Source organism: Nesoenas mayeri (assembly GCF_963082525.1).
Source record: "Nesoenas mayeri genome assembly, chromosome: Z".
Lineage (NCBI taxonomy): Eukaryota > Metazoa > Chordata > Aves > Columbiformes > Columbidae > Nesoenas > Nesoenas mayeri.
Window position 1 is genome coordinate 27,463,454 of NC_137542.1, and position 24,738 is coordinate 27,488,191.

A 24,738-nucleotide genomic window follows, 5' to 3' on the forward strand; every position below is an offset into this window, starting at 1 on the left:
ATGCAAAAATAAGTGTTACTGAAAATTCAGATTTTACTTTTTGAGAAGCCTTCACTTTCATGGTATGTATCAAAGTATATAGTATTTAATATTATGCCTGTTTCCAAAAATGAGTACTACATGATCATAGAGGAAGAAAACCAATCAAGTAGAACCTCATTGTTCTATCTTAACCATGTTTGTACCAGGTAGCAGTATCTTAACAATTCAAATATGATTGCTATTGTTTTCTGAAGTGAGACCCCTGAAATTTAGAGCCAGAAGGTCTCTCTTTTTGAAATGAGAAAAGTAAATGTTTTACGGATTTGTGCTTTAATTAAAGGTTTTCAGGCAGCTGAGGTTCTTGCGTTATTTTTCAGAGCACATATGCGTCAGTGTGGTATAGATATGAGGGGTTTGTGTTGCATTTTTTTAGAGTGCTGGTAATAAAAGTGAGAAAACAAACTTCTGATTATTATTTTTAATTTTACACAATTCATGTTTACAATTCTTACTATTCAATATTTTGTATAAAATCAAATACAATATGCAGTATTTTCAAATGAGACACAAATGCATATTGAACTACTTAATATTACAAGATAATATGAAGCTTTATCTTAAAAATACCTTCAGCAAAATAAACTCCCATTCTGTCAATCCAAGTTAAAAAAATATGATTAGAAATATACAATTTAAAAATAATCAGGATGAACAGTACTGATTAGTCAAGGAATTTTAGATCTTGGTAGTCTGTACATGAGTTTACACAAGACAAACAGTCTGCAAACCATTAATATAAAAACTGCAGTGCAACAAACTGGTGAACATCACATTTTTCTTTTTTTTTTCAATTTTAATGCATGAGTCTCTACAAATATATTCTTTCAAATCAGCAGCACTTCCTCTGTTGTCATACTGGGGCAAAACCACAAGGTCTGGGTTAACATCTGAGTTATGTTACTGATGCTGTAATGGAAGTTAGCAGTTTGACCCAAGATATTACAGCTTTTGAGTGTCTTGCATACTTTTGAATAAGAGATCAAGGGAGAATCCATCTGCCATGTATTTGAAAGAGGGAAAAGAATTTCAAGGGGAAAACTACTTATTGATGACAGCAGAAATAACTTTGTCCAGCTGCTCTGTGGTACAACGGTGATGCAGCTAATGCCACATGTTCCATTTTGGCACTTAATACTTCACAATTAAAAAAAAGATTTAGAAACCAAGGACTCCCTCACCCATGCCCACTCTTCATTCTTGTACTTAAGACAGCTTTGGTATGGTATATCAAAAATGCTAGCCAAAATACTGAACATTCAGAAGAACAAACTAAGCCATACAATTAGATGGGATAAAATGAGGTAATGAGGTAATTTTACCTATAAGGGTGTTTTGAGAGTTTGATTGTAAAATCCCTTTGACATTTGTGTGTTTCTCCGTAAGACGCTGGGTGGTGGAAGTGGCATCCTGAAACACATTGATGCCAAACACGCAGTTTTACTGTAGCTGGAGTTGCTATTCTGTGTATTTGTGCATTTGTTTTATGCAAATTTACTTCTGATGAACCTGAAAATGCTAATGGCTATGCTGGTTACTTTAAAAATGGCAAATTCCAGTTTGGAGTTTGGAAGGGGTGTGAAATAGAATGATTACTTTTAGGTTAAAAACAAAGGTTCTAAAAGAGGAAGCTCAGCTGAGAGAAAAGCAAAGCCAAACACGGTAAATATTACTAAATCTTTCTTGTTTTGACGCTCACCCTCTCACCTCACTAGTTACATCCCTTTTGCCTTCTAAAGTAAGAATTTACTTTGAAAATTCACACAGATTCATATTTGCACAATATACGTACTGTTGTAGTTACCTGTACTTCAGCTTTTGAGCAAGTGGCTTACATAAAAAAAAAGACAAGTTTCAAGCACTGTATTGGGGTGAATTCAGGCTTTCTCTTTAGGTGCTTTTCATCTAGAAGAACATGGTGAGGGTGAAGAATAAGAGCAGAAGAAAAAATATTTGGAGTCTGAGCCTCAATGGTCCTTTATTTTGCACCATACAAGCCTCTTCTGGTTTTGTATGCATATTTGCAAATTTTGACTACCCAAACTCATGGATGCCACCTGTAAACTTGCTTACACTTCACATCCCGCTTCCCCTCCGACTCATGATGCTCTTGCCACAAAATGTTTTCAAGCCAATGTACCAATTCATGTTGGTGTTCACAGATCACCACCCTAGCAGAAAGCTCAGTTTTTATTTAAACCAGGTAGACTGCAGTTAGTCACTGAACCTGCCCATTTACATTAATGAAAAGAAAATTATCCCCCTTGTAGAGGTAATCTATATCCCCTTAAAAACTCGAGTAACACTAACATTTCAGCTCTCAGTTTCTTTTACTTTCTACTGGAAGAGTCACTAAATAAGCTGATAAGTGTTTCATGATTAAGGCGATGTGGTAACAGTCCTCGTCTGAGGGATATGCAGCTATACACTTGATTTGGCAGACAAGGGTACACCACCGCAAAGCCAGCTTTGAGATTTCACAATGTGAAAAGTGGCAGGGAAAAGAAAAAGCTGCCAGTGTTTGAAGACAGTCTTGTAGTGGATGAAGATTTCAGTCTCAGGTGGATTCCTTGAAAAATTACACTGCTTTTTACCACAGGTTTTAAAGTGTTAGTTTGATGTTAAAAGCTATACCTGCCCCTGAGTTCCACTACTCATCTCAGTTGTGCAGCAAGCTCATTTTCCCCTTTTTGTTGCTGTACTCATTAAGTGTCTCAAAGCTAAAAAACAGTGACATACGTATATTATCAAGTGTACCAATAAAACCCAGGAAAAATTCTTACCTTTGAGATATGGTAATCTAAAGTTTCACCCAAAAGACTTGACGATAGGAAAAGAAACAGTAATGATATTTCAATATGACAGCACTGCTTTAAATGGTAAGCTGTTTTTCCTTCTCCTTAAAATCGTACCAGATTTAAAGCAATTACAACTAGTTAAAATAGCCATTGGTTGTGAATAACTAAAAATTATTACTATTAAAAACAAGTTAATTGCTTATAGTTAGGTTTTTTTTTTCAAAATAAACCACACAACCTTTGAAAATAAAGCACTCTTTGGTGGACAATAGTTACTTTGTGTACTCAATACTGCGGCTTCATAAAAAACTTCATACAAAATAAGAAAGAATAGCCAGTTAACACAGGAGAGTATCGATACTATAAGAAAAAAGCTTTTGTGGTTGATTTCCAGTCTCAAGTGGAGACTTGAGCCCAGTCTGAATGGACAACACAGATTAATATCCTTAAAAGCTCCCACTGTCTGGTCATTTCTGGTGGTAAGCAGCGAAGTGATTGCCATCACAATTTATACACATGCATCATACATACTAGCAAGCCCTCTTTATAATGGAGAGCTTAAGTATTTACACCTGAGTCTGAATGTACACAGATCTTGTTGTTTTTCTTTGAGGAAGTGTTAGCACATAAGGAAAGTGCGTACCAAGCATGGTGACAGTTCACTTTATTCTACAAGTATGGAAGAGATTCTCCTGTTTTGCTTTTGCTGAAAAACAGAGCCAAGGTTATCTTCCTTGCATTGCATCAAGTCCTCTTTAGTCACATCCCCTTCACTCCTGAATATCCTCTTCAACACTGGTTGCTTATTTGAAATTTAACGCAATACTGTTCTAGTCCGTGAGACGGATTGGCTGCTGAAATAAAACGTATTTGAGGAAAAAAGTTAAATATGTAGTCAATATGTTTTTCAAACAAACATTTCTGGCAAGGTAAAATGAGCAAACGATACTTCAAAGAAAGAAGCAGAAGATAAAAGTCACTGTACTTAAGAACACAGTGACATTGGCTGTAAAGAAAGCACGGATTGGTCTGATCACAGACAACATGAAGAAAGGTTCCGTTCCATACAGAAAAGCAAGAGAGGATTCGAAGTACAATAATTTCATTAAGCACATTTGCTGTAAAGCATTGCTTTTCTTTCTCTCCCTCTGAGGTATCAGACTGTAGAAAAAGTAGAAGCAATAGGAAAAAAAACATTAACTATTTTAAAGCTAGATTTAGATTACATACAGACAAGCTCTGAAATGCTGCAGGTAGTTTTCAGTGTTGAACCAAGGGTGCAGAAGGCTGCTTTATAATTGCCAGCGAAGCAAAAGCATATGAGATTTTTAAAGCATATTCCTCTTTCTTAGTTTTTGTGATAGACCTCTCTGGTTAAAAGAAGTAAAGGAATCTATACTGTACAGTTTTTGTAGATTTTCTCCCATACTGCAAATTATTTTTTCGTTATAACTTCACCTTCATTCCCTTAAGCACCTCTACCTACCAAAATTCCTTCACTATTCAAGATTTCATTTCTAATCAACTAGCTACTATATAAATAATCCTAATTCTGTTATGTGTGGTAACATGGAAAAGACTTTCATTTGTGTCTTACTGAATCACGTTGTTTTGGATCTGGTGTATGCACCTTGCTAAAATACAAACTTCTCAGTAATTGGCAAATTATGTCCTAACTGGAGAAATAAGGGCATTCACAGAAAAATAATGTAACGCTCTAGTAATGTGATTTCTTGCAATTCAACAGCAGTGTTATTTCAGTAACAAGATATAATGTGTTATGTCCACCAGTACTGGTCTTTTGTAGATGGTACCTGATGTCTGAAAATGTTCTGCACAGGAAATGGGGTGAATGGTTACCAATAGGACTGAAATTCCCTAAATTCTCTTTGCAAAGCCAGAATTGAGTGTTTTAGCTGCAAATGCCTGTTTTGGCTGAAAAATCATTCTGGCAATGTTCTATCATAGTATCTCCAACAGTCTGAAGGATGCAATGGCGAATGAATTAACCAGCTCTGCGGATTATACTGTATTAGGATGGGTCGCAAATGTGATCTATCTATAGGAAGAATTGACTAAAATTATCTGAAGCATCCACAAATGAGATTAATGTAGAAATACTGCAAGATGTTTCCACTGGAACATATCAGACAAGAAAATGAAGAAGTAAGGGTACACAGTAATGTTGGAAGTTCAGAGAAGGCAACAAGGTCTTGACAAAGACAGATGTTGGTTAGGGCATGGTCTCAATTTTGTAATAATGATTATTCTCTACCCTGCAATCCATTTTATCTGGAATAGGTCAATCAGTTTGAGCGCTATGAGGTAATGAAAACTGCACAGACTTTGAGAAATTAAAATAAACTTAGGCAAAGTAACAAAGGGATGCTTAAAAAAATTAGTAAGGTTTTGCCAAATGCTACAGGAAAAATAAAAGGACACCTAGAAGATTTCCTCCACGAATTGGAGGAACGCAAATGTCACTCCAGTCTTCAAAAAGGGCAAGAAGAAGGACCCGGGTAATTATAGACCGGTCAGCCTCATCTCCGTCCCTGGGAAAGTAATGGAACGGCTTGTCCTTGGTGCCATCTCAAGGCATATCAAGGATAAGAGGGTTATTAGGGGCAGTCAGCATGGCTTTACCAAGGGGAAGTCATGCTTGACCAGCCTCATAGCCTTTTATCATAATGTAACAAGGTGGATGGATGATGGCAGAGCGGTGGATGTGGTCTGCCTTGACTTCAGCAAAGCGTTTGACACAGTCTCCCACAGCATCCTCACAGCTAAGTTGAGGAGCTGTGGTCTGGACAATAGAGTAGTGAGGTGGGTTGCAAACTGGCTTAAGGAGAGAAGCCAGAGAGTGGTAGTCAATGGTGCGGAGTCTAGTTGGAGGCCTGTATCTAGTGGAGTGCCTCAGGGGTCAGTACTGGGGCCAGTATTATACAATATATTCATCAACGACTTGAATGAGGGAATAGAGTGTACTATCAGCAAGTTTGCTGATGACACTAAGCTGGGAGGAGAGGCTGACACGCCAGAAGGCTGTGCTGCCATCCAGCGAGACCTGGACAGGCTGGAGAGTTGGGCGGGGAATAACCTGATGAAATTTAACAAGGGAAAGTGTAGAGTCCTGCATCTGGGCAGGAACAGCCACAGGTTCCAGTATAGGTTGGGGAATGACCTATTAGTGAGCAGCGTAGGGGAAAAGGACCTGGAGGTCCTGGTGGACAAAAGTATGACCATGAACCAGCACTGTGCCCTTGTGGCCAGGAAGGCCAATGGCATCCTCGGGTGTATTAGAAGGGAGGTGGTTAGTAGATTGAGAGAGGTTCTCCTTCCCCTCTACTCCGCCCTGGTGAGACCACATCTGGAATATTGTGTCCAGTTCTGGGCCCCTCAGTTCAAGAAGGACAGGGAACTGCTGGAGAGGGTCCAGCGTAGGGCAACAAAGATGATTAAGGGAGTGGAGCATCTCCCTTATGAAGAAAGGCTGAGGGAGCTGGGTCTCTTTAGCTTGGAGAAGAGGAGACTATGGGGGGACCTTATTAATGTTTATAAGTATATAAAAAGTGAGTGCCATGAGGATGGAGCCAGGCTCTTCTCGGTGGCAGAGAACGATAGGACAAGGGGTAATGGGATCAAGCTGGAACACAAGAGGTTCCACTTTAATTTGAGAAGAAACTTCTTCACAGTGAGGGTAACAGAACACTGGAACAGGCTGCCCAGGGGGGTTGTGGAGTCTTCTTCTCTGGAGATATTCAAAACCCGCCTGGACATGTTCCTGTGCGACCTCACCTAGGCGTTCCTGCTTTGGCAGGGGGATTGGACTAGATGATCTTATGAGGTCCTTTTCAATCCCAAACATACTGTGATACTGTGATACAGTGATAACATCAAGGTACTGCATTCTAAGTCCATGAAATTGTACTGTCATACCAATATACACTTTAAAGGGACCAGCACCCTCTCAGCTGACAGGATCATTAAGAATTCCAAAATTGTGACATTTTAGGATAAGTTTCTTTATTTGATCCAAGCATAAAGTGACTGAAATTCTTTGACCTCAAAAGTTAGAAGAAATAGAATTTGGAATCAAATATTTGTGGTAGGAGTTTTAGAATAGGCATCAAAATATGAAGTAGTTTTTAGAGTCTGAGATCAACCTGATACTTGGTCCTCATAGTCATAAATCTGGCAATACACCTGAGGAATTTATTTCAAAATAACTGAAAATTCTATGATCTCTACGTTAGAGATGCTGTTTCCTCCGAAGGACAGGTATCCTCATCTCACGCAATACAAAGGTCAACTTGGAGGTGTGTTCTCCAGAAACTGAAAATCTCTTGTTCAGTTACACATGTGCACATGTACAGCTACCAAGTGCTGCAAGAACCTGGAACTGGGAGAGGCATGAAGAACAAAACCAGCGTGCACAATCCCGTCAGTTCTGCTTGGACCAAAACTGACATGGTGAAAATGATACAAAATTGAGAAAAGAAATGAACCAAACAAACAGGAAAACCCTGAGAAATACTTCAGATTTTTAGTAAAACACTAACTTCAGGATAAAATATTATTTTTTAACATATTGTTATACAAATAAAAATGTAACTCATATAGCCACTGCTAGAAATTCTCTGACGAGAATCTCCTGCGGTCTACTATTAATGACTATTTCCTTTGCCTGACAGAGTTAATTTTCTTCTGTTAACCTTCAAGGTAACAGGATGAGGAAGGCAAAAGAAGAGCTCTGTGGGGAAAAGCCTACAAAAGAACTTGGAATTTTCAGTGATACATGTAAATCAAGCTACATAACTCCTTTTTATGTTATTTCCCACCTTTTCCCAAGAAAAGTCTCCTCAGCACCTGACAGAGCTATTCAAAAGTGTTTCACTATAAGCACAAGACAAATTCTGGTCAATTGTAACCACTGGAAATTGCTTGGAAAGTGTTTTAAGCTACACTCTCAGGCTCAGCATTGGTAATGATGTGGAGAGGTTCTGTAGTGGGGGCAGGAACACATGCACACACAAAGAAACAAAGCAATAGTGTGGCCATGTGCTGCTGGGCCAAAGGGCACTTTCACTCTTGCACAAATCCATCTGAAGTTAAAATTTCCTTAACCTTTAACAAACAGGTTCAGTTCAGATTATCAGCTGGACTCTCAGCACAAAATCTTGTACCAGTATAAAAGCGCATTTTTTTAAACTTCACCTCTCCACTGGTGCTGCATCTCAGCTGTCCATCAAATAATCCCTCTTAGTTTTGACTTCATGTACTGACTTCCACCTCTTACTCCAGGCAGAGGTTTGGTAAAGAAAGGGTTTTTTTTTTCCTTTTTGTTACCCTCACCTTCAGTAATTCTGACTCACATCAGGAACTGCAATATAAAATCCTCAAAGTTGAAACACTGAGCAACATAAACAAATGACATAAGATTTAAGGTTCAGATATTCTCAGTACATGACAGAAACCATGAAATCTTTTCTCAATTCCCATTGCCAGGAGGAGGAGTTCAACTGTGGCAAAAGCTCCCGTCAGCAATGGACACGCCAGCTCAAAGTATTTGCCTAGAGAACAGTTACTGGATCTGTAAAGAGGGTAACTCTCACCTTTGTAAACTGTTTTTTCTTGCAGCAGACCTGGTAGTTCTTTTAGTAATGTCTGTACTGTCAGAAATGCTAGGTTCAGAAGTTTTATTTTTCTGAACACTGGACTGCAGAATTACTCTGGAAAGAGTAGGAAAAAAGAAAGATTATATCACCTGAAAGTTTCTAGGAAAACACTGGAAAGAGGATATTAGATAAATTGCAGCAGAGCTAACAAGTTATCAGCTGACTTCACCAATCGTTCTGCCTGAAACAAATCCTTCTCTTTATAACATCCTTGTTATAATTATGGTAATGCAAGTTGTTTTATTAGAAGCACAGCAGTTTGTATTTTTTTTTTTTTTTGTTGCTGTTTGTTTTTGTTCCGTTTTTTGTTTTTCTTTCAGAAAAAGTGTGACACTAATGGTTTTGATTTTCCTGTTAGGTTTTTGGAAGACAAAAAGCTAAGAAATTGTATTTTAAATTACTGTAACAAAACAAAATGATAAAATATGAAGTATGCAACAAAAACAAACATTATTTTCCAGACTGACACAGAAAGGAATTCAGAAAAAAACCCAAGAAATTCCATTTGTGAAGATCAAAGTCTAAACCTCCTTCAATTAACCATGAGACATTCCCTTCAAAGGCAGTCATGTGGGAAAATCACTGCATATTCTGGCATTTTGCTTTTCTAGGGAATTACTCCACCATACTCAAAACTCAGCTTTACGTGCTGGTTGTGCTCAACCGCTTCTCTGGAAGAGTCTAGAGCAATATATTGAGTATTTCCTTAAACAGGCAGATAAAACACCATGTTGCTTATATTGATGACAAAATAATTCCAGACTGTGAAATACAAACAACTACTTTTAGCTACCAGCCAGCTGGTTTGTAGGAAAACCACATCTTCTGTATTTCACCTGTAGTGCAATTATGATCCCACGGAGACAAAAAGTGACACCTGGTCAATTGAGTCCACAGTTATCTATTTAGTGCATAATTTTTTACCTCTGTTCCCCAGTCATTTCATCTGTAGAAGGATCCAACTAAAAAACTATGCGTCATTTTGGAGATTAAGAGCTAAGAGTAACTTAGCTATTACTGTTTTCTTGCCCTGCTGTTATTAGACTCTAATTTTCTTGAGCTTCACTGAGTCCATCTGTGTCAGCAAATTATATCGGATTGGAAATCAAAACCTTCATTAAGCTGTACAAACTGCAGCCTGGTTGCTTCATAATCTGAAGCAACTGTTTTCAAAGAATCCTAGATATGAACATAAAACGTAACTTTTGGAGCAAAAGTGGACAAGCACACATGGGAGAAAATATAAAGTATTTTCACACTCATGTAACATATTCACCAAAAACAGAAATAGAAAAAAAACCCTACACTTTCATTGTTTTATGTGGTTTTGATACTGGAATTAGAATCTGCATCAGATGTAACACGATTTCATCAAAAATAAAGCAGTAAAACTGATCAGCAACCTTATTTACCACATAATTCTAGATTGTTTACCAAACATGATTATAGAACAACGAAGTTCAATTATTTTAAATTTCTACTCAAACAAGTCTCTCCTAACATTTCAGACTTGCAAAGTCTTGTCACTGGATTTGCAAAAGTCCAAAACAAACAGTCTTATCTTCCTCCAAGATAAGATAACAAGGCTATCGAAATGCAAAGCAATTTCTACTGTAAACACATTCAAAGTCAGAGGTATCAGTTATTCGAGAGGCTGAAAACAAAAACCAGATACCTTCAACATCATGTCATACTTCTGTAGAGGACATAAATTCTTCTAAACCAAATCTGTTTTCCTTGCATGCCTAAGGTGAAAAGGTTCAATACCTGGAAGTTCACTTTATAACTTCTATTGTGCTTGTAAACCGGTTCTAACAATTTCTAATACTAAAATTATCTTTTCAGTGCCACAGTTTTCATACAACATGAGCAAATTTGCACTACTGCACTTTCAACTAAGTTTTAAACATGAACCAGTGGTGGAAAAAGACATGCATTGTACCTTTTACATGTGCCACTAGCAACTTACAGGGCTGAACAGAAAGGTATAAAGCTGGCTTAACCCCATAACATTTAGTCACTGAAACATAAGTGTGACCAAATCATGGCACATGCTGGCTTACCGGTGTTCATGCAGACAGAATTATGGAAAAATCAGGTTTTCTCCTTAAATATACACGTTGCCCTCTATATAAAACATATGTAATGTACATATAAAAGAAAGCAAAAGTTATTGGAATGTGATCTAATGGTCATAATCTTTCTCTTACAAGTGTCCAGTCTTTCCAGACACCAGAAGTTCAGAAAACAGCAGCTCAGTATACATGGCTTAAACCCATATACTTATCTAATATGAACTGAAACACTATGAAGTGTTAAGATACCATCTTGCACAAACACTTAAATACTTGTATTTTCAACATATCACAGTCCCTACTTTCCACAGAATTTTATTTTTCTCTGTTCAAAACAAAGGAAGAAAAGAGGTTCTAAATGGGAATGTGACTTATAAAAATAGTCACCATGTATAATTGCACCTTCAAACCAATCACATCACCATCTCAAGATTGCTGTTTTCCACCAAAGTGTAGGGAGAAAAGGAGCTGGCTTATGGGATCACCTCAGAGCCATCTGTGAGCACGGCAGAACCTTTAACATCACCTGCTCTTCAGCAGGTATGTCATTTTTGCATCTCAGTGATACACAACTTCACACGGCTACCCAAGGGTAAAGATTAATTGAAATCCCTGTGAACAACATATTTGCTGAATGATCAGACATGTTTAAATCAGACTAAGACTCTAGACTTCCAAGGCTGATAGCACCTCAAGGAAAACAGATGAGGCCCCATGTGTACATGACCTGACATGCTGTTACAGCTGAACACCCAGAGCTGTCTTTGGAATGGACTATTATCAGCTCAGGAGCAGTAACTGCTGTCAGAGTTTTTATTAGAATGCTACTGCATACATGTTTAAGGTAAGAGACTATCTTTAATGTATGGAATTTTGATTAAACATAATTAGACTAGCAGCCTCACTTGACAGCAGGTTTGATAAATAGGTTTTATAATGGACATTAGATGAGGCCAAACCAGAGGAAATCCTCCCAAAATAACAGCATAAAAAAATACTCAACTACAATAGAGAAGGGTCAGATCATCAGGATACCTACCTTATTGCTGTGTTTGTGTAAAATAGCATGTCATGCTGTACATGACAACATCCAACTTCCAGAAACACAAGCAGAGAGTGCATCTGATGCACACAAAATTTTTATAACCCAATAAAACACGATTGGCAAAAAAAAAAAAAAGCAAAACCAGAACATTTCCTGAACACAGGCTACAGGATACTGTAATAGCCACACTACCAAAATAGGTAATCCATGTATTGTAAGAATTTTTCATCTCCTGTTAATCTGTAATGGAAGCATCACTTAGTAGGTCTGAACCTAATATACTCCACAAACACCAGACTAGTTTATACACTACTTTCTTATTCAAGCTAATGTATTGGCCTCTGAACAAATCAAAACCTGCCTAAATGGAACAGTGTTTGGGTCACTAGCACCATTTTTTAAATAGTTCACAACATTTTTTCACCATTTAACTCCGAGTGGTGTGGGGGGACAGCTCTTACACACCACCAGGACACAAAAGCCCAAACACCACAATCCAAGATAAAACCTCTGAAACTTGAAATGCCAGCAAAGTAATACATCCTGGAGATAAATCTATCCACGCAACAAGCTTTTTAAAAGAAAAATGATTACAGTATCCTAGGGATGGATGAGGGGAAGAGGGGTTACACAGGAGCATGTGTTCTCTGACCTGCGATGGGCATTTTATCCTTGCCAATACTACCTGTTTTATTAGGTCTGTCGAATGCAATATTGCTTTCTCCTTCATCACTTCATGATTTTTAGGAGAACAGGCTGTTTTCCTAAACTACTGTTCCAAGTTATCAATAGGCAACAAGTGACTGATGCTCTTCAGTCTACAGGGCTCCAGCCAACAGGACTCCCAGGCTAGCCCACAGAGATTAATGATCCTGATTGATAATTTGATCTCTCAAAACACAAGGGGCACTAGCTGGAAAGAACATTAGTCTAGTTGTCACAAAAAGCTTAAGCGTTTTCTCTTCCCGGATATAAACCCATATTGTATGACTGCTTGAATAGTGACACACATACCAACATCAGTCTTTTTCCCTCTAGCGAGGGAGCTTTTAGACAGACACAAAAACCGTAAGAGAAAGGAAGGATGATAGTTGAGTGAAACTGATCTTACAGTACAGGAAAACAAAGGACAGATTGTTTCATTTTTTTAACCCACGTTTTAAGTTTAGCTTTTTAGTCTGAGTTCAGAAATCTCAGGTCCGACTTCTGGAAAACACTGAGACAAGAAATCCTGCTACATTCGGTGTAAAATTTTGAAAACAAGCCTCTCATTTAAATATGTTATTTCAGAAATTTGTGTACCAATGGAAAAAAAAAATAAAAAAACCCAACCAAACTCAAATGATCTTCACTCTTCTTTTTTTTTTTTTTAATTTTTCCCTCCCAAAGAGCAGATTAAGATGACCTCAGCTAAGACTAACATGATAACGTAAGTTGTCCACAAGTCCCCCAGTTCTCATTCTTTAGTGATTAAGTCACTTACTTTAGCAGAAACACTACCATGCTTTTTAAAAGTGTGGGAAAAAATGTTGCAAGGCCAAAGGTAATAAAGATAGAAACTCTTAACCTTAATGTTCTGCCAGGGGATAATGCCTTTTCTTACTTAGTAGTTTTGTGCAAAACACTTTTTCTGACCTCTTATTTCTCTGGGAGCACCAAAGTTTCAAGCATTCGCCCAAAGTAACCATTTCAATTTGAGGGTGGTGAGGCTGAGCAGCTCCAGGAAGACACGGTACTGAGCAAAAAAGTTCCTGTTTGGGTTTCCTGGCGGTTCTCCAGGCTGCTGGAGTTTTGTTTGACTGACAGATGGAAACTCCTGCACCTTGTAAGGGGACACAAGGCACAGCAATCACTGGAGCCACTCTGACAAAAGCAGAGTGGAAAGAGGGGGAAAACTGTATTCAAGGAACTACTAGGTTTTTAATGTTTTACTCAGCTCCTGAATCCAAGTAACAGAAAGAATGGATTTAAATAGTCTCATAAAGCTCTATAAAGAAATAAAGTGAGAATAAAAGAAGATGAAACCAAATTAGCTGGGTAAACAAGTGAGCCTTGACCTAACCTTGTAACCTACCTCATCTACTGTTATGTTAAACAATCCCATTTTACTGCCTCTTACAGCACGTAATACTAATATCTCTTAGTAAAAACAAAGATCTACTGACATTTGTAAAAAATTCTAGTTCCTGGCATTTCACGTGAGTAAAACTATCCTTTCAGAAACTAAGCTCCTTTGCAAGTTCATGAATTTTGAAGTAAAACTGGAGCTAGTATCTTCATTTGCAATATGCAAACATAGGATCATACTATTTTAAAGCAGGAGCATGCAGAGAAGAAAGGCTTCAAAATAATAAATTATCCTAAGTACAAAAGCTCTGCACCTTTTTGTATTGCAAGCCAGCCACAAAAATCACTCAGTTATTCCAAACAATATATACAAAAACACAACAAAGCCAGAGCAGTGCAGCTTACTCTTGCAGCAAAGCCAGTAAGAAACATGATATGAAAACATGCATTTATGAGACAAACTAGGCAGAAAGTGTGAGCTATTGTAGAGAAATGGAATGGGACACTTACACAGTGGCTCTCTCAGGGGGTCCTGATGGTTACTATGTTCTTAAACCATCTAGACAGAATAGCAGGCTGGGCAGAAGGGAGCCACATACAATCCACCAGATGACAATGCTACACAGTGTAGACACCAGCATAGCTAGGAGCCATCTAAAAAAGGGGTTGGAGGGGGAGGAAGAGATGAACAAAAATTCAAAAGCAAAAGCTATTGGTGCATTTCAGCTTGTGTCAAGTTCTTGAAAAGCATGTTGCCCTACAACCTTTGCCAAGCATCTTACTTTCGATGACTGTAACAATCCATGCAATCATAAATTGCCAAATGTAATATCCACATGTTGCTGGAATCAAAGCAGATTTTCTGAAATCCTCACTAGTCATCTTTTTCAAAGAAACCCTGTATCAGTCCTTTGAAAGTAGGTGCATGCTGGAGCAGTGCATCTCTGACCACCTGCTGCCACCTCTTAGGCAGTTTGATCAGCCTGTATTCATATACCCTACTTCACAATCCTATGCTTTAATAGTGAAACATTAGATCAGAGCCAGATCAGTATGTAGGAACAAATAATTTATGTAAACACCCAGATGATGGGTCATATTACCTTCCTATGTTGAAAGTTGCAAAAGCTAATTCATAATCCTTCGCCAAAGGTGCAGAATCGTGCTAATTAGAGCATATACAAAGTATTCTTTCATCGAAGCGTACAGAGTTTATACAACCAACTTCAGTAAACATTAAGAAACGTTATCCTCAAATCCCTTTTCACTTAACATAAGAAATGCCTCTAGCTCTCAAAGACTGTAATTGTCCCAGCTTCTTGTGCTCTTATTTTGCCTTTTTTTTTTCTTGTCTGTGAAATAAGACTACATACAGGATTTAGAAGCTGCTTTTTGTTTGCCTAGATAAAATTAATCAATTTCACTGCAAGACTAATTATTTTTAACAGCCTGAACTAAAAGAGAGAAAGACTGGCACCTCTTCTATTAGGGAAGACTTCTGACTCATGTATGGCAGCTGAATATTCCCAGCAATATTTTGATTGAATAATACTAACACAAAGAATGTAAGGAGTTATATGTTCATTTTTTTTTACCAAATTATTTCAGTATGAGCTGCAAACCACACAAATAACTCAGAGGAAGAGGAGGAGGGAAATTCCAACCCCCCCATGCCACAATGCACGCTATAAAAACACAACTATAAGCTCTCGATCAATTATTCTACAGAAGTACAAGCTAACTAGTTTTAATTAGAGCAGTTATTTTCCAGAATGCTTCATGAACGGGCTAATATTTTAAGAGTTGGTAGGCTTTCTGTATATTAAGACAATGGCTTTGAATTCCATACAGTCTACATTGATTCTATGGAACAAAAACGAATGCATTCTCTCACAATCTTTATTATATGACTTAAAGTACCTTTTTTATGAAAAATACTATGAAGTAGAAACTAAGGCACTATGTGTCTTAGAAATTAATGTGCAAGGTAGTTCATTTTTATTGTGCTATTAGAGGTAACTGAGATGAAGTGTTCTGTCTTTTTTTAACATCAGTTGGGTACAGGCTTTGTCCTGAATCTGTTTTTTCTTATATGATTGCCTGTGTAAATGATGAACATGAACAAAAGAGAAGCTTTTAAAACAAAAGCAGAATTCATGCATAGCAATGTGTGATGGTTTCCAAAGACATATCCTTTTACCTTCAGCACATTCTTACTACATATCTCTCAGTTTTTCTGAAAATCTGATGACACTGTTTGGTATTAAAAAAAAAAAAAAAAAAGAAAAATAAAAAGGGCCAGCAGCTAGCAGCATCATCCCCTACAGAAAGACAGCACAACAAAAGCCAAGTTGCCTTTGGTCAGTGACTCTGGTGCCATGTTATTTGCAAAAATCTGACAGCCAGGGGTCCCCATTCCTCTCCTAGCAATCAAATGAGATCCAGATATGTCATGCAAGTCTTGCATTGTCTTGTAGTTTATTTAAGGGCGGACAGAAAGTTTTGCTACCTACAGTTGCTACAAGCTACAACAGATGCAAAGGTGACTTCGAACTTTCTTCTACAGGTGGTGTTTCAGTACTTATCTAAAATACAGAGACTAGTATACCAGGTTCCCTGACAGAAATGCACTCCTTTTGAATTTATTTACTGAAATAGTGCTACATTCTGCCTTTCAGGTCTACCAGCCATTATCCCCAAACCCACAGGATTTAGTGAAAGTTCCTTTCCAAGGAAGAGGAAATGAAAGGAAGCTAAAATTCTTCTTTCAACTCTTCTTCTTAGGTAACTGAATTCAAAAAATAGTGCGTACCTTATTTCAGCCAAACACCACCACACAGTCATATTCTTCCATTTTTACACTACCACAGGAAAGACGAGAATGTTTGTGACTAAACTAAAAGTAAAGCACTCAGAAATACTATGGGAGCTTGTAATGTGCAGACTAATGAAATCAAAAACAACGCAGATAACTAGAAATTGAGTAATGCAGTTCTTTGCTCACCAAGCCTTCAGTGAAATGGTGAATCTCACACTTGTTTTAAATGAATAAAACAGCCGTGGCAACAAACTTTTTGGGGAAAAGGGAAGTATGCATAAAGAAGAGAATAAAAGTATTTCTTGCATTTATACCTTCAGAAACTGACTTACGTTAGTGGGGATGCAGTTGGAGCTTTTGCCTGCCTTCTGCTTTTCAGAGCACGAAGCCTGTCACCTTGCGTTACACAGTTTGATTCATCTTCATCACTGTACTGGATAAGTGGAGGGGGGAGAATGGACAAACAGATACTAAAATACAGACACACATTTAAGAATTAACCATTTCTTAAATCTTCAAGTTAGAATTATCCAAACAGGGAAGTCTGGCAGCGTAAAATCAAAGAAAAGTCACTTGCATAAATACAATTCCAGTTTCCTGTTTGCTGCTCTTAAAGCTGTAAACCATTAAGAAGTGTCATAAATTACATGCATAAGAAGGTTGTCTACCTTTAAGACAGTGGAAATAGCAAATCTTTGCTTAGGCACAATACAATCTTCACTCAAGTATAGCATTTCCCTCCTTCACCTGCCTTTTTAAAATAGCAACAGTGTTTTTTTAAAAGGTTATATCAAAGGGTATTATAGAAGTTGCAACTACTTAGAAACCAAAAAGAGAAAAATAGCTTTCATCCCTTCCATTTAAACAGACACAACGAAGTGATACACAATCTGAACTGAAATCATGGTGGTTTTGATTGCAAAATGTGAGTACTTTTTAAAATTCTAATATTTACCTAATTCCTAAGGACTGAAGTATGATATGAATGCTCCTACTTCACCTCCGTACAGCACTTCATTTTTCATACTTGCTGTTCCCCCCACATATCTCTTCAAACAAAAAGGGGTTGGATTAGATGACCTTTGAAGGTCCCTTACAACCCAAATTATTCTATGATTCTATGAAAAAGAATCTGATTAACATAGTTTTAGCGTGCCCACAGATTTGTTCAAAACCTGAGAGATTCTCAAGAGCAGTGACAACTTTTACAAGAGCAAAATATTCAGATGGTTACCAGTTCAATGTCCTTTCTGATGGTTCTCCTGTTTCTCGTGTCATTAATTGAAATATCATCTACTCTTGACAGAATTCTTGTTACAGCAATTTTACGGTTTCCTTTTGACTTTGCACGGAAAATATCTCCTTCTGTCCAAAGATCTGCCTGTTTGCTATCATAGCAAGGAAAAAAAGCCCAAAACACAATAAATTAACATCAAATATCATTAAGAACACAATAAAAGAAGAAGAAAAGAACACCTAGATCTATTTTTGAAATAATGTATAGTCAATTTACTTACTCCAACAGGAAGTGTTGTTGCGGTCCAATGACCGAACCAGGTCTATTTATTCTAATCCAGGCAATAGCTTCAGCAGCTGTCATCCGATAATGCTTCATAATGTAACAGGCAATAAGTGTGCCGGTTCGTCCAAGACCAGCTGTGTAAAATAATGGCTTATTTTATACAGGTATCTTCATCTGGAGTCTACTGTAGCTACAGACATGGTTACTTGGACAAACATTTACTTGTCTAGTTTATTAAACAAACTTGTTACTGATCCAACTTGGTAAGTACAACTTACCTTACAATTTTTTTTCCATACACAAGGTTACTAACATATTGTTCACAGTTTTTTTTGAGTGAAGTAACATTCCAAAGCCAGCAACTTTACAAATATCTGTAACTTTATCTACATCTATGCACCTATGTATCTATGAATATGTAGATAGTTATGAGAATGTTTTCAGGCACTGGGTAAAACAGGTGGTATTTTTCAAAAATTTTCAAAGCACCTTCTTGCAAATTCATCATACCTTGCACTGAAAACAGTTGCTCTTCCAGTCCCTTCTCTAACAAGTCTATTACTTTAGTTCCAAAAGAAAAGACAAATTTTGCATTAACCAAGCCTAGGTACCAGCCAACATAGGCAAAAAGTACTGCAGAACAAGGCATCTCCTTTGCAATGGCCCTCAAAACAGTTACCTTGGGAAACAAAAGGAAAGGAGGACAACTCCAGCTAAGTGACTCCTCTCCTCGATCCATTGCTGTAAATGTCAAACCACACATCACCTTCTCTCATTTAACAATCAACTAATCAACACCAGTGTAAAATCTTCAGCATAGCCCCGTACCCAAGACAATCGCACAGCACTTTCCATGCCTTGCCCAGCTTTAAGAACAGGTTACAGAACTCTACTCTTTCTCAGGAGTAAGAGCAGGTTGAGGAACATAAGTTAGTCTAAACACCATTAGTATGACTAATAGCAAAGAAAATCTTAATTTAAATGAAAACAAAGCACTTATACCTCTAATACTCAATATTCAGCCATAATCAATTAAGCCATATGCCCAAATTTATCACCTCAGTGGACAGTAAGAGTATGCACTTGCTTCCCAACAGTCAAGATACTGTTTTTACCAGTTCTTCCACTTCACAGTATAATCCTGTTAAACATGCAGCAAACAGATGGCAGATCCAGGAACAAAAATGCAGTCCTTGCAGGTCCCAGGAAAATGGGTTAAGAAAAGGCCTTTCTCCTTCAATCACAGTATCATAAGGTACACTAGTGAGGCAAAGTCTGTGGAGAATACATGTCTGATAGACTACTAAAAATGGCGTGGGAATGGAAATATAGGTCCCCTAGAACCCTGGAAAATTGTCATCTTTATACTAGCTGCATTAGGCATGCTCTGAATACCTTTTCCTTGGCAGTCTAACTCTGGAGGAGCAGATATTCAGAGCACGCCCAAAGTCGCCAGTTTAAATGGTCTCTGCAGGATAAAGATTTCTGTGGTTCTGAAAGAACACTCATACTTTATAAGGAATCTCCTCAAAAAGCTGCACTGATATTTTCGAAAGTTTATTACTTGGTATATTTAACCGTGTAACTTCAGGAAGACCTATAAACCTTGCCAGGACTTCAAATTCCCACTCAAAAGCATCCTTTGAAAGTACAAACACTTTCCAGCAGAAAGAGCTGTTAATATTGGCAACCTCACTTTCCCCAGCCTCGTTCTTAGAAACAGCTCGGAAAAATTTTCTAGACCTTAAAAAAAATGAGAAGATGAAGTGCAGAACAGAAGCACAGAAAGAGTTTGTATGGAAAAGTTTTAGTTTGGCAGAGATGCCAATAACTAGATATAATTAAATTATAGTGCAAAATACCTCAGGAACTGTAACTATAAGCATCACTTGGAATATAGATTTTTCTTACACTATACCTTTGCAATGAACGGCTATAACACCTTCAGCATTTTCACAAATATTTAGAAATGTTTTAACTATAGTATCACTAGGTGTGCTTCCATCAGCAAAGAAGAGGTCAAAATGCTCAAATCCAGCATCTGTAAATCGTTTGGCATCATACAGCTTTCTGTTGAGGCGTATTATTGTGGTGACCTTGTGTTTCCTGAAGTATGGAAAATAAGCCTCTGGAGCATGGTGAGGATAGTCTATTTAAAAAAAAAAGGGGAAAAAAAAAAGAAGAGAGTAAGGCTCAAACTGCAGAAATAAATGAAGACTCAGAAAAAATATATTAAAACACTTTCAAAACAGAACTCATGTTCAACACAAAGAAATAGACTAACCGAAAATGGAATTTTAACATAATCACCTAGGTCAGATACAATTAAATCAAGTGTTAAAATTTACTGCCAGGGTTCTTATAAAAGAAAAAGAGCCAAGGAAAAAACACACTGTTTGAGGAACGATTTTTAAAACTTTTTCTTACTAATAACAATCAATTAAGAAAGCAGTGGGCTTGTGTCCCCCACCTCCTGTTTTAGGCATACCATTTTCAATTTTACTTCTTGAATGAGGTCCACTGAAGGCAATGAATTTGTTTGGTATTATCCAGTTAAAATCTCCATTTTCTGCTCTCTGTCAAGAGAAAATGCTTAGTTTATCATTATCCCTGTATTTTCAGGCTTTTCCTAATTGTTTCAAAATACATGCTAGATAGAAGTGATGCACAATTGTTGCCAAAGAAAGTTATGGTTTTTGTTCCATCAGAAGGATGCCAAATACTCTCAACCTCACTTTTCTTGCCTTTTCTAAATTAAGAGTTTTAGAAAAACACAACTTCCAATTTTTTTATAGGTTTCTAAATTATGACCTTGGCCTTATCTCTGTTCACAATTCAAATAATGATGTTTTAGATTCTAAGAATACTTAATTTTCTCTTTACAGATAACTAGCAGCTTTGCATTTATGAGACTGCATATAGTTGAGAGTTGCAGTCCTTCATTGTCACATTTGTTTCCCATGCCCCAAAGTGAATTTTATAGGCTTAGAGTTTCCCAGCTCTGTTTCCTTCTTTACCTCAAAGAGTGTTATTATACATTTGCCATGTGTTCACAGATACATACTTTAATTGCTTTCCAGAATTCAGTTAGACTTGGACTTGTATGCCCTTGAGTTTCCTATTAAGACTGCTCAAGAAAATGCATGACCTCTAAACGGTAGCCAAATTCCCACTCCCCAGTTATCTTTCAGGGCTTTGAAATACTTTCAAAGTATTTATTTCCATTTTGCTTTCTGCTTCCCCCCGCTGCCACGTTTGAGAGTGACTATGCTTGAATATGATCTTTAATATCCTCTCTCTGACTAAACATCTTTATTTAACAATCAAAGTTTAAAGAGAAAAAACAGAAGTGGAACCTAATAGTACAAAAAAAAGCAGATACTGTTAACAATTCACAAATCAAAAGACTGATACTGAACACTTACTTCATAATGCTCATATTCATTTACATCAAACGTATTGAAATCCAGGAAACCATATTGCAAAGCCTAAAATTCAGAATACAACTTTTAACAAAGACAATACCTTTTCAAGGACAGTTTACCACTCTTTTAGGCTACTGAAAGCCCCTTAAATACCTTTCCTACTCTTTCAGAAAGATTTCTTCATAGACAAACAAATCCACTATTTTCTGTCTTCATCGAATCACTACAAAATTCCAGACTATAGAAGCATTCAGTCTTTTTATTACTGCTAGGTGTACAAAATGAAAAAGAGAAAAATAACTGGTAAAATTTATCTATTGAAATTATGAGTACATTCTAAAGTCTACATTCAAACATTGCAAATATTTTTGTGCATGAATGCTATTCACTGTCATTATGATGCTAATATCTTCACTGATTTTAATTTGTTTGCAAACATACAGTCCTAAGCAGCCACCAGTGTGGTCCCTGATGTCCTGTAATTATCCACAACCACTACATTTTATACTGTATAAAAAATGTAAGCGTTTGGGTACTGACAGTTTACCGACTTGTGAAGTCAGGAAGCACAAATACAGATAATCCCATATCTACAGGTATTTCAAATACTATGTTCTAATCTCCTCTTTCACTGCATAATCTGCTGTAGTTTTCCTTGCTGTTCACCGGTACTAAGAAGAATAGCAATTCACCACTTTTGACATACGAGTAGCTGATGTCAAAACATCCAAAAAAGCTGAAGATCACAGATCTGCAAGAAGCTGTCTTAATCAGTAAAACACCAGTATCCAGCAGAGATACCCATAATACAAAAGACAGTAATAGGGCAGAGAGCTGCAGAATTCCCCATTTCACTACTCACACCAACTAAAAAGCAAAGATGTAAGTTCCTGTCCTTTAATTTATAGTTGTTTCTTTTTTTTTTTTTTTTAAAAAAAAGCACATCTGCCTTCTAACATTTGTTCTATTTATATTACTAAAGTGAAACATGAAGTCATTAGCATATGCTGCAAATGCCTAACAAGTACCATTAGCCAATTCAAAAACACTTTCAAAGTCTATATTCAGCCTAAAATGTAATACTGGAAGGCATAAAATAAACCTATCACACAAACCTCAGGGATTAGAGGTGTAAATTACTGTCCTGAAAGATTACATAAATAAAACTCAAAATACTCTCTTTATAATCTTCACAAGTTTATTATATATGTTATCGGTTGACTTCCATGGCTGCTGGATGTAGGAGTTTTATTATGATTCATAATACATAATAAACTAGGCAACAATCAGAAAATCTGCTGCTGCACAGCTCTAATGGGATCTTAGCTTCCTAAGCCCTTTTTCTGATGGGCAATATTTAGCTGACCTTTTGCGATATGAAAAATATTGTTCTACAGACCTTGTTTATTGCATGAAAACAGTCCAGCAACGTCAGATGAAAACTGCAAGTACCAAAGGAAGCATCCCTGTAAGATATGATGATGAAACCAGTAAAATTATCCCATTTTAATCCAAGTGAAAGCAATTGAAGATACTTCTCTTAAATGCTGTTTAAAATTGCTTCAAGATATAATAACTATTATTACAGTGAAATAATTCTGTCACATGATTACTTAATTTCCCCCATCTTGCATCTTACAACAGTAACAAAACATAAAATAAGTTATGTTAACAGATGATCCAAGAGTAAGATTACTCCAGTTATAGTTTTGGTATAGCTGAAGTTCAATTTCTGACATGAACATTGAAACTGACAAAGAACAGACAACACAAACTCGTTGTGGCAAAGGCTAATACCTAAATCAGTATAATATTCTAACATATACTCTTAGAACATTTTCTTCTGAAGTGAATTTTCAAAGAAGTCAAAATTTTAATACACTTATTTTTTCTTCAAATTCCATTTAAAAGAAAAGAAGATGCTATGCTCATGCACTCTATGTATATGTGAGCAGCATCTTCTTACTAAAACTGTCGAGATACCCATTTGTGTGGATATATTAAAAGACTTTCCTCAAGATGCACAGAATAGTTTATGCTTAATCATGAGGAGAAACTGGTTTTCATTAAAAGCCTTTCTCTTCAACTACAATTTTAAAAATTCTGCTGATCCAAGAATGTCAGGTTCTTAGTTTGTGACCATTATGAGATTCTGTAAGCAGGGTAGAGTAAGCATTCTACAGGAATACTCCAGTCAAGTAAAAAAAAAAAAAAACAACAAACAACAAAACAAAACTGAATCTTGGTCAAAGAATATTATGTCTTGGCAGAACACCTTCTTTTGAGACCATGAAGCTCTCATCAGTACAGAATCACTAATGGTTCAAAAAAATTAAAAATATATTATGTTCAAATTACAGCTGAGAGGAGGAAGAATTTCTGAAGAATGTGGATGTCTGCCTCTACAATTTGTTTGCATCTTTTCCTCCCTAATGAATCAGTGTGAAAGGTGGGAAAAAAAAAATGAGCAAGAAAAGGAAATTCAGCCTAAAATGTAACACCAGGGCAGCATATAATAAAATTATCACAAATAACAAAACCCCATTCACATAAGAGAGAGGACAGGTAAAGGTGAGATTGTAGTGGGTGTCTGTTAGGCCACCTGACCAGGAAAAACAAGTGGATCTGGCCCCCTGCAAGACAGATAAGAGCAGCCCCACATTTGCAAGCCCTGGTCTTCATGGGAAACTTCAACCACTTTGATACTTGTTGGAGGAACAACACAGCAAGACATAACCAATCCAGGAGGTTCCTGCAACAAATTGGTGACAATTTCCTCCTTCAAGTGAGGAGAAAGCCAATGAGGAACAGTGGTCTTCTGGACCTCATACTCACCAACAAGGAGGTGCTCATTTGGGATGCGAAAGTCAAAGGCAGCCTTAGAGGCAGTGACTATGAGATGACAGAGTTCAGGATCCTGAGGGCAGAGAGGAGTGTGAAAAGCACACTGATGACCCTGAAGAGCTTCTTCAAAGATCTGCTCGAAAGAGTCTCGTGAGATAAGGCCCTCAAGGGAAGAGAGTTAATATTCAAGGATCACCCTCTTCAAACTTAAGAGCAGTTCATCCCAACAAATACAAAGCAGGCAAAAATGCTAGGAGGCCTGCTTGGATGAACGTGGAACTCACAGCCGAACTCAAACACAGCTGGAAAACAGCTTTGCAGAAAATGACCTGCAGGTCCTGGTGGACACCAAGTTGAACATGAGTTGGCAATGTGCCCTCCAACAGAGAAGGCTAATGGTAGCCTGGACTGCATTGCCAACAGATCCGGT

At 37.3% G+C, this 24,738-nt stretch overlaps 1 protein-coding gene across 6 annotated transcripts in view; it reads right to left on the reverse strand.

Annotated features, from left to right (window-relative positions):
• Nucleotides 1-476: 476 nt before the first annotated feature.
• Nucleotides 477-24,738, reverse strand: part of CDC14B (cell division cycle 14B) — a 48,228-nt gene continuing 23,966 nt past the window's right edge. Inside the window, exons 6-14 of one of the 6 annotated variants that reach the window (XM_080362060.1) lie at nucleotides 22,864-22,930; nucleotides 21,465-21,527; nucleotides 20,528-20,615; nucleotides 19,958-20,188; nucleotides 18,035-18,173; nucleotides 17,752-17,905; nucleotides 16,850-16,950; nucleotides 8,450-8,566; nucleotides 477-3,688 (exon numbers count right to left, since the gene is read on the reverse strand). In XM_080362060.1, coding sequence (XP_080218186.1) covers nucleotides 3,652-3,688; nucleotides 8,450-8,566; nucleotides 16,850-16,950; nucleotides 17,752-17,905; nucleotides 18,035-18,173; nucleotides 19,958-20,188; nucleotides 20,528-20,615; nucleotides 21,465-21,527; nucleotides 22,864-22,930 — 997 coding nt within the window. In that variant the 3' untranslated portion in view covers nucleotides 477-3,651. Of the gene's footprint in view, nucleotides 3,692-7,128; nucleotides 7,237-8,449; nucleotides 8,567-14,209; nucleotides 14,354-16,849; nucleotides 16,951-17,751; nucleotides 17,906-18,034; nucleotides 18,174-19,957; nucleotides 20,189-20,527; nucleotides 20,616-21,464; nucleotides 21,528-22,863; nucleotides 22,931-24,738 lie in introns of those variants that run through there. The other 5 variants (XM_080362059.1, XM_080362061.1, XM_080362062.1 and 2 more) reach the window with 5 other exon arrangements.